The sequence below is a fragment of the Ahaetulla prasina genome, chromosome 6 (assembly GCF_028640845.1).
Source record: "Ahaetulla prasina isolate Xishuangbanna chromosome 6, ASM2864084v1, whole genome shotgun sequence".
NCBI lineage: Eukaryota > Metazoa > Chordata > Lepidosauria > Squamata > Colubridae > Ahaetulla > Ahaetulla prasina.
This window is the reverse complement of record NC_080544.1, coordinates 3,811,176-3,831,783: the sequence shown is the minus strand read 5'-3', so window position 1 is coordinate 3,831,783 and position 20,608 is coordinate 3,811,176. Positions and strand designations below refer to the sequence as shown.

At 36.6% G+C, this 20,608-nt stretch overlaps 1 protein-coding gene across 1 annotated transcript in view; it reads right to left on the bottom strand.

Annotated features, from left to right (window-relative positions):
* The window catches only part of GRID1 (glutamate ionotropic receptor delta type subunit 1), an 896,787-nt gene that overhangs the window by 330,940 nt on the left and 545,239 nt on the right, over nucleotides 1-20,608 (bottom strand). The window contains exon 4 of the mRNA XM_058188407.1: nucleotides 12,459-12,664. Coding sequence (XP_058044390.1) covers nucleotides 12,459-12,664 — 206 coding nt within the window. The remainder of the gene's footprint in view (nucleotides 1-12,458; nucleotides 12,665-20,608) is intronic.

The following is a 20,608-nucleotide window of genomic DNA, read 5'->3' as shown; positions in this document are numbered from 1 at the left end:
CATATCACATTCTTCTGTTCTTCTGTTCTTTATTTTGGAGCTGATCACTAATTAATAATTGTTACTTCTTTTTCCATTTCAGAAGTTATGTTGTATGTAGGATTATTCTTTGTCTCTCCAAAAAGAGACCATCATACTGTCTACTGCATGGATCCTTCCTCTTAAATGCATAGAATACACTGTATGAGCATTAGGAAGCCAATTCTAAGCTTTTTTTAAATTTAGTAACCGATGTGTTATAAAGATAGTAATCTACCTCTTATGGTAGATTAACTTTGTCTATAAATACATGACAGAAATGATAAGGCAGGGTAATCTTTCATTCGTAGATATGCATATATGTATGTATATATGCACACCCAAGCTGATGACAAGGAAATCTGCACTGGCACAAAATCCTAACTTGTTATGCTTAATGGATGCATATATGTGCAGACCAAGCTATTCAAAAGCTATTAAGAGAGATTGAGGCCATTTTCAGATCACTTGGCCTTGATCTGGCTAGCAGAGCTTTTTAAAAGTTCATCCCAATTTGAGTATTATTTAGGCAACGTCAGAGACAGCAAAGTAGGCTGGGAAAGAAAGGAAGGAAGGAAGGAAGGAAGGAAGGAAGGAAAGAAGGAAAGAAGGAAGGAAGGAAGGAAGGAAGGAAGGAAGGAAGGAAGGAAGGAAGGAAGGAAGGAAGGGAATTCAAATATAGATACCTCAAGGAGGGCAACACTGAGATTGATCTGTGCTGACATTGAAGAGTGACAATAACCAGACTTTCAAAGGTATGGATGCAGAAATTAGATTTGAAGGAAAGAAAAATTGCAGGCTTTAAATTCAAGACATGACACACTGTGCCTCCTATTTCTGGTCTTTTTCTCCCGCTCTAGGAAAGACAAACACTCTGCAAATAACATGCCACACAAACCCACACTAACAGACTGATGATCTCTCACACAGGCTGCATTTTCACATTAAGGTGCATTTTTCTCTATAGTAATAAAAAGGACACCACTCTATTTGGTTGTTCAGCTTGTGGATATTCCTGCTGCAGAAACGTCATTGAGGACAAGCCTGCATAAAGGGTTTTTCAGGAGTAAAAGCAAAAGATAACCAAAGTGACTCACAACCTCATTTCCATCCTACCTCAAGGAACCAGAGGGTGAATCCAAGGTAGAGTGGCAAATGGCTTGGATTTCTTACAGCTCAGCCTTTCTGGACTGCAGCCAGAAAGAACAAAATGACAACTGTACTAAACTTACAGGATGGAGCACTGATATTTCACCTGTTTAAATACCTGAATGCTTTGTTGTTGTTGTTAGTTGCGAAGTCATGTCCAACCCATCGCAACCCAATGGACAATGTACCTCCAGCCTTCCTGTCTCTACTATCCCCCGGATTTAAGCTCATACCAACTTCTTCTTTTGCCCTCAATTGTTCCCAGCATTAGGCTCTTCTCCAGTGAGTCCTTCCTTCTCATTAGGTAGCCAAAGCCATCTTCAGGATCTGGCCTTCTAAAGAGCTGTCAGGGTTGATCTCCTCTAGGAGATCAGTCCAAGGGACAGCTTCCTTAATACCGCTTTGTCTATTAGCCCCGCTCCAAACGCAATGTGTATGGTAAAATTTTAAAAACTGCAAAACCTTACACAGCCAGCCAGTTTAGGAGAGGGTGAGCTCTGGTTGACACATGAAGGGAAGACAAATATATTTCTGCAAGGAGGTAACTCCAAACCACAACCATGTTTTTGGCTGCAAAACTTTCTGGACATGCCCTTGTCATCATCAGGAGTCGAGCTCAGCTTTACCAAAAAGCCAGTAAATTAGAAGTCCAACATGATATATCCAATTAAATCAAAGCGGATTTAAAAATAAAACCAGTCATTTGGCAACTTTTCAAAGTTACAACAGCACTGAAAAAAAGTGACTTATGACCAATCTTCACACATATGACCGCCACAGCACACTCGTGGGCAAAATCTGGGCATTTGGCAGCATCTTTGGGTCACAGGATCACCATTTGCCACCTTCCCAGACTGAAGTCAATGAGAGAAGCCAGATTTGCTTAACAACCATATGATTCACTTAACAACTGTGGCAAAATAGAAATAAAATCAGTTATAACTCACTTAACTTGGTTAGTACCAGAAATTCTGGTCCCATAAATCAAGGACTACCTGTGGCAAATTAATTTAAGGACAAACAATGAACCCCTCATTTAGCCATTAAGATGGCATTCCTAACTCTAAAGAACCATCACATGCTTCTCAGTGCTTCTCAGACACCATAAAAGGAGAAACCCTTGAAGATGACTGAAGAAGTTGTTAGATGAAGGCTGTGGGTTCTCCAACACTGGCAGTTTTCAAGAAGAGACTGGAAAGCTATTTGTCCCAAATGGCATAGTGCCGTGATGGTGGCACACAGAGCCCTCTACGCCCTCTACGCGTAGCTCCCATGTAACACCGCTCCTGCGCAGACTGCACTGGCTGCCTGTGGCCTTTCGAGTGCACTTTAAGGTGTTGGTTACGACCTTTAAAGCGCTCCATGGCTTAGGACCTGGGTACTTACGGGACCGCCTGCTGTTACCACATGCCTCCCACCGACCCGTACGCTCCCATAGAGAGGGACTTCTCAGGGTGCCGTCCGCCAAACAATGTCGGCTGGCGGCCCCCAGGGGAAGGGCCTTCTCTGTGGGGGCTCCCACTCTCTGGAACGAGCTTCCCCCTGGTTTACGTCAAATACCTGACCTTCGGACATTCCGTCGCGAACTGAAGACCCATCTTTTTATTCGCGCGGGGCTGGCTTAATTGGATTTTAAAAGGGAATTTTACCAATTTTAAATGGGGTTTTAATTGACGATGATTTTTAATATCAGGCTAATTTTGAATAAGTTTTTTAAGGGTATTTAAATTGTGTATATTTGTATTGTTGGTTTTATTTTGCCTGTACACCGCCCTGAGTCCTTCGGGAGAAGGGCGGTATAAAAATCAAATTAAATAAATAAATAAATATGGGCATGCATGCGATCGCCAGCTGCTCTTCCAGGTTCTGTTGCATGCATGTATTCCAGACAGCTGGTTTGGTGCACATGCACACGGCAGCCAGCTGCTGTCTTCCAGGTTCCAGTCCATGCATGCGCTCCAGCCAGCTGGTCTTCACATGATGAACCGCTGGCTGGCACGCATGCACACGCATGCGCACGCCAGAACCCGGAAGAAAGCAGCTGTTGGGTGTTGCATGTGGGTAATGGAAACCTGAAGTGCATCTGGCCACCATGTGCATGTGTACCAGCTAGGTGCTCTCTTCTGAGTTTCAGTGCTCTGGCATGCACATGCATCTTCCAGGTTCGGCACTCGGTGCCGAAAAGTCTAACGATTTCTGATATAGGGTCTCCAAGGGGTTGGACTAGAAGACCTCCAAGGTCCCTTCCAACCCTATTATTCTAGATTCTATATTCAGAAAGAAAGCAGATCCTGAGACAGCTTAATTTCAGGAGACACCTTGGGAATGTAAACTCGGTTTAGAGAAACTGAGCACCGAGATTAAATAGGCCCTCATCGATGACATACATTCACAGCTATGTTTTTTCAGTTTGCTGCGTCTGAACTGCTTGAAGAATTTGCAGTTTCAGATCTGTTTGCAAACATAGCCCAGAGAGAGATACTTTAATAGTTCACGGTGGAATTAATTAGGACATAAATAACCAAATACATCTACATTAATTACCATCATTTGGATATTCAAGCTCATATTATGCAGTTCATAGAGGTCTGTTCATTTCTAGGCTGGTAACCTAGGCTTCCAGGTTAATTTTCTTCCAGCAAATATTTTAGGTTTAGCTTTAGTTACTGTATTTTTCCAAGGAAGAAACTCTAGCTTATATTTGGGCCTTTGACATTCTTAGATATTTTGTCTTATTAAAGGGTTTTGTTTGCATTTCATCTACATTAATTTAGATTGTTTAGATTGTTTGTAAAACTGGCATTAAATCATATAAAGTGCCAATTACAAGCAAAATGATTAAATAAAATTTCACTGTGCCATGGTTTGGAATAAAACACTCATTGGCATTTACACAGTAATTCTTCTGCCGACATTTTTAAAAAGTATTGGTACATTCCACAAAGAAATTGCAGGCCTCCTGTAATTTGGTATAAGAACCTTCCTTTTATGGAAATTCATAAAATATATGTATCAAACAGACCTGCATGGGAACAAGAGACGTTATAGTTGAAGTGAAATAGGACAATCCTTCCATGTGTAACATAAGGTTGCATACAGTACATGTTTTAGTGTAAGCTATGAAAAGCTATGAGAGTTCAATTAGCTAAATTCACAGATTTAAGGTGCTGATACAAAGGAAGAAAACATATAAGATACTATGACTTCAGGAAGGAAAGAGGGAAGTGAAGTTTAAGCACAGGGATTAGTTGGCTAATATTCTCTCCCAATAATTCACTTATTCCCATAAAGTATCAAGAGCACCACCATTCTAGAGTACGGACATTCCATCCACTTCAAGATAAATAAGAACCCTTCACCCCCAAGCAACTACAATGCCACATAACTGGTAAGCAAGACTTGAATACCGATAGAAGAAAATATTTGCAACTCAGTGTTAAACTGTTGAATTGGCACTGTTTACCGAGCTTGGTGGTTTTCTTGCAGATGCTTCATTACCAAAGTAGGTAGCATCATCAGTGCACTGACGTTGTTATCTACTTTGGGTAAGGAAATATCTGCAAGAAAACCTGCAAGCTCAGAGAGCATCAGCGACTTGAATAGTTACATACTCTAAACTCTGCCTAAATCCACTTTGTTTTCCTGGAAAAGCCTAATTATTTATTCCCCTGGCAATATCATATGTTCTAATCACCCCAACTGTGATGCATTGTGATACACACGCTTTACCGCTAAATATTTATTTTCAGTGAAATAAGGTAACTAAGTATAAGTATAAATAAGGTAACATAACTCCTTGTACATGAGTACTTTCAGATCTGTAATGTACCTCCAACTGAATCGTGAAGTATTTACAGAAAAACTATAGTTTTAGAAGGTTCTTCAATCCCCAGATAGGAGTGTTATTGAAAATCTGGAGATTTTATTTTATGGTATATGGGAACGGTGGTATGGATGGATGGAAAGGAGATAGGAATATTTAGTTACTAAGCATAATCAATAGATAAAATAAGAATATAAATATGTAGAATTTAATGTTTGTCATTATTGCATGGATTATTGTCAGATGAAAAACACCACAAATAGCTGTTAAATGATATAAGCTTTTCTTTTTCCTTTTTCTATGCTTTTAATGTAAAAAAGTTCAATAAAGTATATTTAAAAAAAAAAGAAAATCTGGAGATTTTAATGTGTTGTATTGGCAAAAAGTATTAACAATACTTCTAAACGGGAAGAATTCAACAAAAGTGAATGAGGGGGAAAACCCAAGAGCAAAACTAAAAAACTCCCAGCTGCCATAAAGGAAGTCTTTGAAAGCTGTTATTTCCTGCAAAGGAAGCACAAGAAGTACTGATTAAAAGGGCATTCACAAGTTTGTTCACTATTTTCATATGTAAACAACTGTGCATAAGTATCCCACTTTTAAAGGTTGGGAAAGTGAATATGGTGATTGTCATTTTTCCTTAGGTATTTTTGTTGTTGTGGATTTATTTCCATGGCTTTTGGGTTTTAATTCTGTTAGCTACCTATAGTTGCAATTCCCGAACTGAGCAGCCAGATAAGGTGAATCTCCTAAGTAAATAAGTGAAGAGAGTCAACCTTTAGCTGGTCAAGATTGAACTCCTGACAGTCAGCAGAGTTAGCCTACAATACTGCATTCTAACCACCGTGCCTCCAGGGCTCGTATCAGAATGGAATGTGCAATTCTCCTTTTATTGTGACCCAGGTTCCTGGACCCGGACTCCTGGACTCGGATGATTCAGAAAGTGAGGGAGAAGACCTGGCAAGCCCTGCTTCTCTTGAGCCCTTTCCCTCCCTGGCACCCACTCAAAGGGAGGAGGAGGGGCCGGCAAGACCTGATTCTCTGGAGCCTTCTTCTGATTTGGTCAGATCCAGGAATAAATCAGGGGAGAATGGCAGCAAATGGTTCCAAACTATTAGAATGCTCATTTTTTTGTGGGCAGATATTATTCAAACAGCCTTACAGAAACACACGTCACTTGTTGCCCTCAGAATTACAGCAGGCTAATTCCGCTCAGAACCCTGAAAATAATGCAGGTTGTCTTCAATTTACAACAGTTTATTTAGTGACCGTTCAAAGTTGCAATGGCTCTGAAAAAAATGACTTACGACCGTTTTTCACATTTATGACCATTGCAGCATCCCCATAGTCCCATGATCAAAATTTGGTTGCTTGGTAATTGATTCATATTTATTTATTTATTTTAAACTTTTTTATTGTTTTATTGTGATACACCATCTGACAAACACACAACATCTAACATATAAATATTTCCTATTTTTAAACAAAGTTTCTTAGTGGTCTTCTTTCGCTTTTACACCTTTTCCCCATATCTCATTTATTATTTTATTTTCTTTCTTATCCCATTTTCTTTATTTACATTACATTATCTAATGCTAATAGCTCTACTTTTCTAGATTCTTATATATTTATTATTTACATATTGTACATTTCTAATTTCTCCCCTTTATTTTTTTCCTTTATTTCTAATCTCAAGCCATTCATACCATTTGTTCCAGATTATATAGTAATCTGGTAACTGATTCATATTTATGACCGTTGCAGTGTCCCGGGGTCACGTGATCAACTTTTGCAGCCTTTTGACAAGTAAAATCAATGGGGAAGCCAGATTCATTTAACAGCCATGTTGCAATGACTCACTTAACAACGCTTGCAAGAGATGTTGTGTAAAAAGGGGAAATGCTCACTTAACAAATGTCTCACTTACTTAGCAACATAAATTTTGGGCTCGGTTATGGTCGTAAGTCAAAGACTACCTGTATTACAAAATAGATGCGGAAGAAATGTAACATTTTGAGAGAATTTTCAAAGTGTGCTGTTCTTCCATGGAACAATTTGAAGACAATTAACAGGTTGCTGTTCAGTTCTAATCCTATAGTGGAAAAGGTCCTTTTTCAGTCTGGGCCCTTTCCTGTCCACTCCTCAGCTACTGATGGAATAAATTTAAAGGTTACATCATTCACTCAGGCAGAAACAAGGTTTAGATTGTTCATGATTAATTGAATAGCCAGAATTATCTGAATACTGTCTGCAGTATTTTCCATCAACACTCCTACATCACTTGAAATTTTCTATTAAAAATGATTACAAGCAGAGTAATAAAATAGTAATTTGCATGTGTTCGGATTAACTTGATTGTCTGCGTTCAACAGATTCCCACCACTGGAGATTCTAACGTGAAAGATAAATTTATCTCAAGTGCAGCTTTATTTATAGTCTTTGCTCTAAGTACCTGACACAATTTTGCCCTTTGCATTCAAAACCAATTATTATTAAATTTAAAAGCTGTCAAACATCTGGATCATTACAGGCATGATGTTCTTGGTTAAATAGAAAGAACAATGGCTAATAAAGCAATTTACAAAACACAGGCAATTATATGCTGGAATTCAAGGTTAGGCTCTGGAGACCAAAAAGCCAGCTACGTTGCTGGTCAGAGACGGGATGGGAGAATAGCCAGGAAAATTAGAGCTGGAAAAAAGGAAACACATAAATATCACAAATACATATATAAAAGTGGGGGTGCTAAATAAAGTTTAAATAAAGTTAAACTAGATCCAAGAATCCAATTAGCTAAAGGGCATTATTGATGTCTGATTGCCAGATTTCCCATGAAATTCAAATGGAATTATAGTTGTTGTTTTTTTAATAAAAGGAACAAGAAAGACAAAAAGGCTGGAGAGTGGATATGGCAGTACCTGGAGCCAGCAGAAGCAAAGAGAAAAGAACTGGAGAAAAATCACAAAATACAAAGACCTCCAAATAAAAGTGGAACGATTATTGCAAAAGAAAGCAAAGACTGTACCAATAGTAATAGGAGCTTTGGGTGCAATCCTAAAAGAGCTGCAGCACCACTTGAACACCATCGACACTGACAAATTCACCATCAGTCTATCACAAAAGGCAGCTTTAATCAGAACAGCTTCCATCCTATGATGAAATCTGTAACACCATCAAACATCCACGTCTGCCTATTGAGGTCCTTGGAAAGGACTCAGTAGGTGGATAAAAATGCTAAACATTTTTAATGTTCAATCTTAAACATCTGGCTGACTGTGCAATAAATCATGATAATGGAGATATTAGTCACATGCTTCAATTTATTGTTTTAAATATCTAGCTCTTTTCATTTTTTATCTAAGCTAGAGGATGGATTTTTTAATGATATTAATTAATTAATGATATTAATGATAATGATATTTAATGATATTACTATCAAGCCACCAAGAGTCCCCTGGGATTGCAATTGGGGGATAAATATAATGACTATATATAATACAATGCCAACTTCCTGAAGGCCATTCGATGGAACCAAGGGACAGCATTTCCTGTAACTCTTTCCTGGTACCTAATGGTGACATGAATTATTGCAGCCCAGATATGGCATTCATACTCTGAGTAAACCTAGATCATCTTCCTTAATCTGACAATATCACTCACCTCCTAATTAAGTCACTGAATTTGAGAACTCATGCAAGTCATAGAACTTTTGCTTCTCATGAAAAGTCTAATTAGTCATATCCTATTCTCCTGCCAAGATGCTACTGACCTTTAGGCAAAGCATTGGTGCTTCTCCAAAGCTTCCAAAGTTTATCTATTCTACTCACTTTACAATGGAGAACATTCTGATAAACATCAAATCACAGAACTAGGTTTATTTATTTTTTGCTCCTTGCTGCTTCGACAGAGCACATATGTAAGCAGTAGATTGTCAGCAGTAGATTGCAACAACTGTGACTTAGTGTCGTATGTCAATGAGTTCTAGGTTATACTAATACTTATTCAGTTCTCTGGATTTTATTTTAGGCTTCCTCTGTTGCAGAGTGTTTTGATGGAGCAGAAAAATATACATATATCAATAGTGAATTGGACCATTTGATCCCAATTTTTATTTTAATCTCATTTTAAACAGAGGAAATCTCAAATCTTAAATTCAGTCTCAAATTCATACCAAATTGAGATACCACTTGAATTGTGTTGCTACCCTTCAGAAACACACTGAATACTGTATTTCCCAATCTTTCTAGTATCACAGACAAACATGTCTTAGTCATATCATCCAGCCCCAGATTTTCCCTCATTTCTAAGGCTTTAGAAGCAGAGATGACAATAATACTAAGCAGAGATTCACAGTAAAAGCCATGTAGCCTCCAGCCCTCTCACTTAGCTCTCCATAGAAAAAAAGGAAAGGGAGCAAAATTTCCATTTTTTTAGGATCTAGATAGTTTAAAGATGACTTATCTATTAACATTTTGCTGATGTCTGGCTGTTACATAACCCTCATTTTTGGTTCTTGTTGAGTTCTTTCTCTGAACAGCTCAGCTGCTGATCCCCTCAAGAGCCTTCCTGGTCTTTCAAAGACAAAAGATACGTTGTACCAAAAGGATATTCCGTCTAGCTATCATTTCTGCAGAATAGCTCCCAGGCCTTTACGGTGTGATAGAAACTGAACCAGGTCACCCAGACTTCACAAGAATGGGACAATATCTTTTTTCTTTTTCCCAAACCTATTAAAAATCCATTTTATCTCAAATGTCACACTTCAACCCGAGTACAAATGCTGTATTTCATTCCCCCAGTGATTGTAATAGTGTGCAGGTGGCTCACGGGTTCATAAATAGTATAGAGTTAAGTAACCTGCTAACTTCCATATGGCCTATATGATTGCCAAATTATCCCCTTTAGCATATTTCAAAGGCATACAGCCTTTAAAAAGATTACATAGTTCCATTATTCAACTTTTCATCTCCTAAAGCTTTTCTGAATCAATCAAGATTCAGTAACAGAAGATTTTTGAACAAATTACTTCTTAATTCAGCTCAGACGTATATTCCTGCAGGGATCTGGAAAAATATCAGGATCATTAGCCTAATAATTCCTGTAATAGCCCTTTTTCTCTGGGGAAGGTCTGAGCAGAATGATAATTTAGTGCATTACCCTTTAAACTTCACATCCTGCAGGGCTGTTGCCTTTCTGACATGTGAATGGCAAACCTGAATATTAGCAGAAGTTATGTATTTTAGAGGGCAGCAGTTGGAAGCACATAATGAAATATTGCTGCTGGAGTGAATAGAAATATATAGCACAGTCCTTAATTTATCTGGGTTCTTTTCAGCAAGCCTAAAAGGCAGCTTAGAAGAACATCCTTTGATATGTTGAAGACCACAAATATATAAGGAAAGCAATTTCAAAGCACCATGGAAAACCTTAAATTAGCTGAAATGGTGTCAACAACTCACTTTGATGTTTCCAGTTAAGGATGGAAGAATCTAGCGCATGCGCAGAACCAAACTCAGGGCCCTTCGACAGGACAGTGGAGAACATTGTTTCCAGAAAGATACTTGTACATCTCTCTTAAGTTTTCCAATACCAAAATACAACATGCAGAGTTTGTATTCTAGAATATATTGTCATAATTCTCAGAGTACAATAATACTTGTGTCTGTTGGGCCCCAGGGCCCACAGAAGGCCTTAAATATACATGCCTGTAAGATCAAAATAACTCCCGTTTTAGTCCAGCGAAATTTTTCTCATGAAGGCCAGCAAAATCCACTCAGATACTCACAAAAACAAGAAATGGAGGCACACCCTCTGCAATTATTGCTCCCTTACACAACTGTGTTAATTAGAGGTAGGTTTTTCACAACTCAGATGTAACCCTGAGTCTTCAAAAACTCTAGATTGGTCTCCCTTTGAGATATTTAATCCCGTTAAATTAGTGGCCATTGCTATATTTTGATATAATGCATTCCAGAGGTTAATAGTGCAAAGTATACTACTGAAGTAGGAAGTAATGTTTTCTTTGTTCTAAATTTCCTTCTAATCCGTTCTTTGGCTGATCTTGAAAAGCTAAGCAGGTTCATACCTGGCTGTTATTTAGAGTGGAGACCATAGCAAAACAAACAAAGAAAACAAAACAAGCAAATAAAAAAGTTATAGGTAAGACTGGGAATTTTTTTTTTAAAAAAAGACATCTCAGAAGAAAGCAGTGAAAAATCATTTCATATTCTCTATTTAAAAAAGCAACAATCTACATTTTGCAAGCACAAATAAATGAGGCAACCGCCAATTGGTTAATGAATAAAATGTTAAATATAGGTTCAGGCCCTGGTAAACCATAACAATGTTTCACGTTTGATAAACCATAAAAAAATAACTAGAGAACATTAATATTATATCTCTTTGTATTAGACCTATTGCATTTATGTGAACTTCGTTTTTGATTTTTTAAATTGCTCAAAATCAATTTCACCAAAGAGAGAGAGAAGGAAAAAATACCATTCAATGAGAACATTATTCCACATGGTAATGATAACTAGATTGTTATCGAATATGAAACATAATATTACATAATATTATATTATTCAAACTAAGCAAAGCAGAAACTAAAAAAGAATGTATTTAGACAGTTTTCTGCACTCTGACCCTTTTCTATTTTATGAGCTTCCATAATTCTTAATTCTCATCACCTCAAAAAGAGCAATTAACTGTTCCTCATAATTTCATGTGAAGATTAATTAGCTGATGATCTCTGTCAAAAATACATTATTGATTCATTTATAAATGATAAAATTCATTAAAATATTAATTTATCTAGAAATTACTTTTCCCATAGGGGTAATTCATCAGATCCACTAAAAATATATGAAATATCAGTCCATTTCAAATCATACATACTTCTTTGCCTACTACGTCAAACTTATGGCAAACTCATCTTTGCCTACTATGTCAAACTCAAATTTAACAACCACAACAGTGATGAATGTGAGGTAAGCTTTGCTGAAGAAGGTAAACACCAGGTTAGCTTAAATAAGTATACCATAAATAAGGGAAATGTATAGAACCATTTTCAAAATAAGCTGAGCAAACCCCATAATCACTCCTAACAATGAAGGGTATCCAGTTGTGCTCATTTATCAATCACATGAACATGGATACAAGATAAGATTTTCCTTATATTTGCAATTTTAAAGCTATTAGAATGGTGAGGAACGTCAAAAAGAGAGGAGAAAACTCAAAGTGTGATTGGCAATCTGCCTAGGAGATACTGTACACAACTCCTTGTACATAAGTACTTTTCAAAGTTCCCAAGTCTACATTTTATTTATTGTTGCACAGCAGATGATTTAGCATTTACCCAACTAGAAAGCACGGCATCTCAAGGTTGAACTGGAGAAGTAGAGATGATCTATGATCATTTCTCTTACGACTTTCAGTTAAGAAAAGATTCCAGAAAGAAAGCACTAACCTCATTGATGAACGTTTGTGCTCCCCTTGGGCTCAGAAGTAAGATGGCTCTCCGTAATGTATCTCGGTAGCGGTTCAGCTCTTCTGTTTTCATGGAAGTAAAAAGGCTGGCAAAAACCCTGCTGATGTTTCTGTCTACTTTTTGTAAAGACACGTCAAGTCCTAGCTTTGAAGCCTGATCCAGAAATCCTTGTAGGCCACGAATATCTGCCAAAGAGAAACAGAAATCACTCTCAGAAAAAGAACATAGCTCTAAGCAAAGAAGAAGCCATAACAAAGGTAAAAAAAAACAGAGATGTCCCTTGGCTTGTCAAAGAGGCTTCTTTTAACCTGCTGGATTTTACTCTGAATAAACCCCAATCTCATTAGAAATCCCTCATTTGAAGGTAGTGTGACATTCCTGAATTAGAAAACAAAACACAACTCACAGTCGTAATTGAATACTTTTTCCGGGTTTAACTTCATTCCAGAATCTACCCATCATTTTTTCTGACGGTGAGCCCAAAAGTTCAAGGCCATTTGAGAAATTCTTGGATGGCCCCAATTAGCTTCATGGCTTGGTGTGTCATCATGCTTGGTAAGTCTTCACTAAACATCCTTGTCAGGCCTGGAAACCATACTAGGCCTTAGGTTTCCAGACGCTGCCACATTTTTCCCCTGAGGGGAAGAAGGGGGGGTTGAGGGGTATGGTAACATTCTTCAAGCGGTCAAGGTCGGATGGTGTTAACATCTGCAGAAGGAGTGGCAAGAAGAGGTTTCAAATAAAGTGGAAGAACGTTGGACCATGTGACCGGCAAAGGGGTTATGGGGGTGGGACTCTTGGGGTTTGTATAACTGGGAAAAGAATCCGTAAGTTTCAGTTTTGGAATTTCACTCATCGTGTGCCAGTTTCCTTATGCTAGTAAAGAACTTTGAAAGACAATGGCTTCAGAGTTTTTTTTATGCAGAGGAGGTTTTTCTGGAACCTTGACAATCCTATTCGCTCACATTCGCTCTTCTACTTTATGCCATCAGCCCCCTTTGATAAATTAATTTTATTTTGGGGTCCTTGGTGCCCCAGCTTGGTTGTTTTCTTGCAGACCCTTCAATACCCAGACTAAGTAACATTATCAGCCCAGTAATTTGGGTAATCAAATGTCTGCAAGAAAGGAACCAAGCTCAGAGCGCACCAAGGATCCCTTATTTCAACCCTGACCTACAAATATTCTCTTTTTTTTTCATAAAAAAGTTTTATTTTTACAATCATATCAAACAGCTCATCCAATGTACAGTTATATACAATTAGTCGGGCTTGCCCAGTCACCACCCCCCTTTTTAACACTCTTCCCTCTTCTACCTTCTTCTACTTTCCAGACCTTCCTCTCCTTCTCTTATCTACATCCTCTCCTCCCTCCACCCTACACCTTCCTTCTCCCTCTTCTACCCCTCTTCCTTCCTCTTCTCCTCTTTCCTACCTCTTACTCTCTCCTCTTTTCTCCCTCCCCATCGTTCTAAAATGGTAACTGGGCAGACCCGACCCTACATTAATTATATTTATACATCTTCAATAATCCCTGTACATTAACCATCACTCCATCCTTTACCCTCAACCCCCCAATTCCCCTCCCCCTTACCCCCCACCCCGACTTCCCAGAACAAAATGCAGGGTATCAAAACTAACAATCATATTCCAAAATAATTCCTAAATTATAATCTCTAGTCACCCCACACATAATCACACTCTCAATTCCCCTCTCCTTCAAAAATATATCTAATACAAAATATTTCCTAAATTTACTCATATGCTATTCAATATTTTTTTATCTGATACTTATTTTGAATATAATCAATCCACATTTTCCATTCTAAAATATATTTTTCTTGTAAGTAAGAAAAGTAAACAGAAATTTTTGCCATTTCTGCCAGATTTGATACTTTGAGTGTCCATTCTTCAATTGTAGGTAATTCTTCTTTCTTCCAATATTGAGCAATCAAAAGTCTCGCGGCTGTTATTAAGTTCAAAATCAATTTAGTCTCTATAGCTGTACTATCCATAATTATTCCTAGTAAAAAGAACTGGGAGTAAACTTAATCTTCTTTTTCAAAATATTCTGCATGATCCACCATACTTTAATCCAAAATGCTTTAACTTTTTTACCATATATGGTAATAAGTGGCATCTTCACAATCGCATCTCCAACATTTAGCCTGTACATTAGGATACATACATGACAACTTTTTGGGGTCTAAATGCCATCTATAAAACATCTTATAAAAATTTTCTCTCATATTTTGCGGTTGTGTAAATTTAACATTCCTCACCCAAATTCTTTCCCAAGTTTCCAACATTATTGATTGCTGAAAATTTTCTGCCCACTTAATCATACAATCCTTAACCAATTCAGTCTCTGAGTCTATTTCTACTAATACATTATATAACCTCTTAATATGCTGTTGGGCTTGATCTCTCATTTGTTTTAACAAATTATCCTCAGTTTGCTTAACACCTATTTTTTGATCTAATTTCCATCTAGCTTGTAATTGTCCATATTGGAACCATGTATAATTTTTCCCTTCTTCCCCCATCTTTTCTCTGGATTTTAATTGTAATTCCCCCTTTTCCATACAAAGAAGTTCTTTATAGGTAACTACCTCCATCTTTTGATATATATTTATATTTTCTATCATGTGTCTCGGGATTGCCCATATTGGAATCTTTCCATCTAATTTATATTGATATTTCCTCCAAACCCTCAATAATGCATTTCTAATTATATTATTTTTAAATATTTTATCTACTTTCTTATCATATAATAAATAGGCATGCCACCCATATAACAAACCATAACCTTCTATATTCAAAACTCTTTCCTCAGTTAAATTAATCCAATCAGTAATTAATGATAAGACAACTGCTTCATAATACAATTTTAAATTAGGCATTTTAAGACCCCCCCTTTCCCTTGTATCCTGCATTATTTTTAATTTTATTCTTGGTTTTTTGCCCATCCATACAAAGTTATTAACCCCCTTTTGCCATTCCTGTAATTTGATATCATTCTTAAGTACCGGTATCATTTGAAACAAAAATAGAAACCTGGGCAAAACATTCATTTTTATAGCCGCTATTCTTCCCAGCAAGGATAGTTGTAACTTCTTCCAACTCTCCATTTCTTTCCATACCTTCTGCCACAATACCTCATAATTATTTTTGTATAATTTAACATTTGAAGCTTTAATATATATTCCTAAATATTTAACCTTTTTAACAATTTCAAAACGTGTAGTTCTTTCTAACTCTTCTTTTTGTTGTATATTCATATTTTTAGTTATCATCTTTGTCTTTTGCTGATTCACCTTAAATCCAGATACTTTACCATACTGACCAATTATATCTTTTAAACCAGTAGCTGGTTGGGATACAGTAACAACCAAGTCATCTGCAAAAGCTCTTAATCTATAATCTTGATGTTTAACTCTAATTCCCTTTATTCGATCGGAACCACGTATTTTATTCAGAAGAATTTCTAAAGTTAAAATAAAAAGTAATGGGGACAGGGGACATCCCTGTCTCGTCCCTTTCCCAATTTTAAAAGTTTCTGTTAACCCACCATTTACTATTATTTGTGCTGTTTGCTTCTGATATATTGCTTTAATTGCATGGATAAAATAATCCCCAAATTGCATTTTTTCTATTACTTTAAACAAAAACTGCCAGTCCAATCTATCAAAAGCTTTTTCAGCATCCAAAAAAAAGAATGCCGCTGAGACTTGGTTGTTTCATTCCAAATATTCAAGTAAATTTACAATTTGCCTCACATTATATCTCATCTGCCTACCCTTAATAAATCCTGACTGATCATTATGAATTATTTGATTCATCACTGGCATTAATCTATTAGCAAGTATCTTGGCAAATATCTTGTAATCAGTATTTAAAAGTGATATAGGCCTATAATTCTCTGCTTTAATACCATCTCGATCTTCCTTCGGTATTAACGAAATAAAGGCTGTCCTCCATGAAGGGGGAACATCCCCTCCCATTTGAATTTTATTAAATAACTCTTTAAGTGGTTCAACCATCTCATTTTGTAAATTTTTATAATAAACAGCTGTTAATCCATCTGTACCTGGTGCTTTACCGATTTTAAGTTGCTTAATTGCTAACAAAATTTCCTCTGAAGTAATTAATTGATTCAGTTCTTCTCTTTGATTTTCTGTAAGCTCACAAATATTTTGTTGTTGTAAATATCTTTCTATCTCTGTATCATCAATCATATCCCTAGTATATAACTTACTATAATACTCTAAAAATGCTTTTTTAATCAAGTTCTTTTGATAAACTTCCTTACCCCTATATTCTATTTTATCAATCGTTCGTGATTTCTGTTTTTTCCTTATTAAATAGGCAAGCCATCTTCCTGGCTTATTGGCATTATTAAACGTATTATGTTTTACATATTGTAAATTAATTGCTACTTGATCTGCCATCAACATGTTAAACTGACCTCTTAATATATTTACTGATTCTTTTATTTTACTATTTCCTGGGCTATTTATCAATAACTGTTCTTTCTTTTTAATTTCTTCTTCCAATTCCTTTTTCTTTTTCTGCAATTTATTTTTGTATTTAATATTCATTTGTATAAGATTTCCTCTCATATTGGCCTTGCTAGCGTCCCAAATCATCTCTATAGATGTCTCTTTTTTCATATTCATAATAAAAAATTCTTTCATTTGCTTTTTACATTCATTTACATTTTGTTCATATTTAAACAAATTCTCATTCAACCTCCATGATCTCCTAGCCTCCTTTTCCCGATCAAATTCAATCCAAACCGGACTATGATCAGATAGAGTTCTTGAACAAATCTTAGTCTTCTTCACTCTAGAATACAAATCATTAGAAATCAAAATAAAATCAATCCTCGAAAATGATTGATGCCCGTCAGAAAAGAAGGTAAAATCCCTCTCTTCTGTATTATGTTCTCTCCAAATATCTCTTAATTCCAAGTCCTCCATCATTTCAAAAAAAGTCTTTGGTAATTTCGTCTGGCTTGAAATCTTCCTTAAACTCTTTTTGTCTTTTTGAGTATCCAACACACCATTCCAATCACCCATTAATATATATGATTTATAATCCCAAAATACTATTCTTTTATGTAAAACTTGAAAAAATTTTCTTGTTGTTGATTCGGAGCATAAACTCCTATTAATAATGTCTTCTTTCCCTCCAACAAAAGTTCAATAGCAATGTATCTTCCTTGCTTATCCACCTCAATTAATTTTGCTGATATATCCTTCTTTATATATATAACTAAACCATTTTTTTTTCCAAAGAGGAGGCAACAAAATGTACTCCCAGTTTTGAGTTTATCAAATATTTCTGGTCTAAAGATCTAATATGTGTTTCTTGTAAACAGGTAATGTCATTTTTAAATTGTTTCAAATAATGAAATACTTTCCTTCTCTTCTGTGGTGAATTCAAACCATTAACATTCCAAGATAATAGTTTAATTGCCATTATCGGCCAAAGGAAACTTTTGGAACACCAGCCGCAGATCACATTTTGCTTTAGGCCTTGCTCCTCCCACTGTTTCCGTTGTAGTAGTTGCCAGTTGTTGTTGTGCCTTCATCTCTTGTTCCTTGCGTTTAGCAGCAGCTCTTGTCAGCTTTTGTTCTTTAGAATCTGAACCCGTCGTAGGTATTTCCAACACTTGTAATAAATCTTCTTCCATCACAATCTGTTCTTGTACCTGCTTCACTTCTCTTTCCTTCACTTCAGCCTCCCTTCTTCTAGCTTCCAATGGGGGAAGACTTCCAACTTTTAATGCCTCAACATAAAATTCTCTTGCTTTTCCAACTGTATTGAGACGATGTACTTTCCCTGCATAATATACTATTATACCAGTTGGAATATCCCATCTATATTCAATCTGACGTTTTTTAAGTTCATTCACCAGGAAGGCAAATTCCTTCCTAGCCCTTAACATTTTTGGTGGAATTTCCTTTAATATTAAAATATCTTGACCAGCAACCTGTATCTTCTCCCCCTTATATGAGGCTTGCAGAATCTGATTTCTCACTGTTCTATTTGTAAAGTAAATAACAACATCCCTTGGCAACTTTTTTTGCCTTGCCATCTAAGAGTTCACACGATATATTTTATCAATTTGATAAGCCACATCTACTGGACTAGCTGCTAATATCTCAGCAAATGCTTCAGAAAAAATTTCCCTTAAATTCTCTTCTTTATTTTCTTTCAAACCACGGATTCTTAAAGCAAATTCCATATTTCTATATTGTATCAAAACTATTTCATCATCTGTTTTTTCCATTTTACTTTGAAATTCAGCCATTTTATTTTTTAATTTTGAGTTAAATTGCTTGATTTCTTCAACTTCCTCTTCTAATAAAATCACATTTGTTGCCAAACTTGTACTGCAATTACAAATCCTTCTTTAACTTCTTTATTTCCCACTTGAATTTCTAATATCTGCTCTTTCATTTCAGACATCTCATCAGTTATTACTTTAAATTTTTCTTGTATAAAGTCCTTCAAATTCTCTTGTAACGCCTCTAAATTCAATGTTCTAGTCTCTGCTGTATGAGCTGGAGAGGCACCAGCTGATGAGATTACAGAACCCTTTGTTACAGTAGACTTTAATTGTTTGGCTGCCATCTTCTATAAAATTATTTATTTATTTATTTATTTCCAACTTAATATTCAGTTTAAATCTTCTTAACCTCTGAAAAACACAGTCTTTTAAAGCAATATTTAAAAATCTCCCCTAAATTCTATCAGCAGGCAGCAAGGAGTTAAGGTAGCAAATAGCATGCAATTTACTAGCGGCAGACAATATTCTCTTTTATTGGTATTATAATTTTATTTTAGTGGGCATTCCCTGCAAACAGGAGTGGTGCAGAATCCATGCCCCTTATTTATATCTCATGCAGATAGCTAAATTTCCAACTTGTACTATGGAAACGTTCCTCTTCAGGACACTGGGGTTGCCAAACCACAATAGCACCTCAATGCCAGACCTGAGAAAACAGGTGAATTCATTTTCAGCATGACTAGGATTAGTGTGGAAGCTTTATGTTTTAATGAAAGCAGACAAACCCTCAGGAGCTTCAAGCATTTTGACACATGGGAAGGAACTAAAGCCTATCAGCTCTCATTAGCACACTTGCCAGCCACAAAGACAGAGGTGGTATTCAGCCGGTTCACACCGGTTTTGGCGAACCGGTAGCGGCGATTGTGGGTGGATCTGCCCAGCTGCCCTGGCTCCAAGTCATGCTATTTAGGCACGTTTTCAAGGCTGGGTGTATGCGTAGAAGGCAAGTGAGAAAACAAAGTGCATGTGCAGAAGGCCGGGCGCATGCACGGACAGCGCACACGCGCACAAAGTGAGCATGCGCACGTGGGGCAAACCAGTGGTAAAGGTAAGTGAAACCCACCCTGTACAAAGAGACCTGCCCTTGAGGAATTTGATGGAGAGTTGTGCTAACCATGTCCTATTTTTTTTTATCTGTATAAAATTTATAGGCTGCCCAGCTTACCTCAAGGTAATTCTGGGTGGCTTACAATCAATTGTGAGTTTATGGCATCTTCCCATCTTTTCCTTCATGCTGAAGTTCCTCAGAACAACACAGGCTGATTTCAACTGTGCTTATCAATTATCACTACAGAATTTTGTTTTTTTTTTAATCATTCTGAATTACTATGCCTAAACCCTAAAGTGCATTCATTTTTATTTTATTTTTTTGCAACAGTCACACATTGCCACACTCCTTTTCAGTAGGTAATCACTGCAACTAAAGAGGAGGCAATCACAAACAAAGTAAAACCAGGGATTATATGCAGGTTACTGAAGACCAATGATAGTACTTTTCAGCAAGAGAAAACAGGGATTTTCAAAGCTGCCACATGTTGGTATTTGAAACTCTATGGGCCTCCCTGTGGGTTTCATTATGCTTGGGGTGACAAACTTTAAAAAGCCCAATTGGTTGGAACAAATATGCAGAGAATTACAGTATTATGGATTAAATATCAGAGAATTCTGATTACCTTCATAGCTGTTTTCTATACATGTTGAAATATTAATAAATTGGGTGCATTTTACTAACTCAAATACATGTTGATTTTGTATTTTTGTTTTCTATATTCCA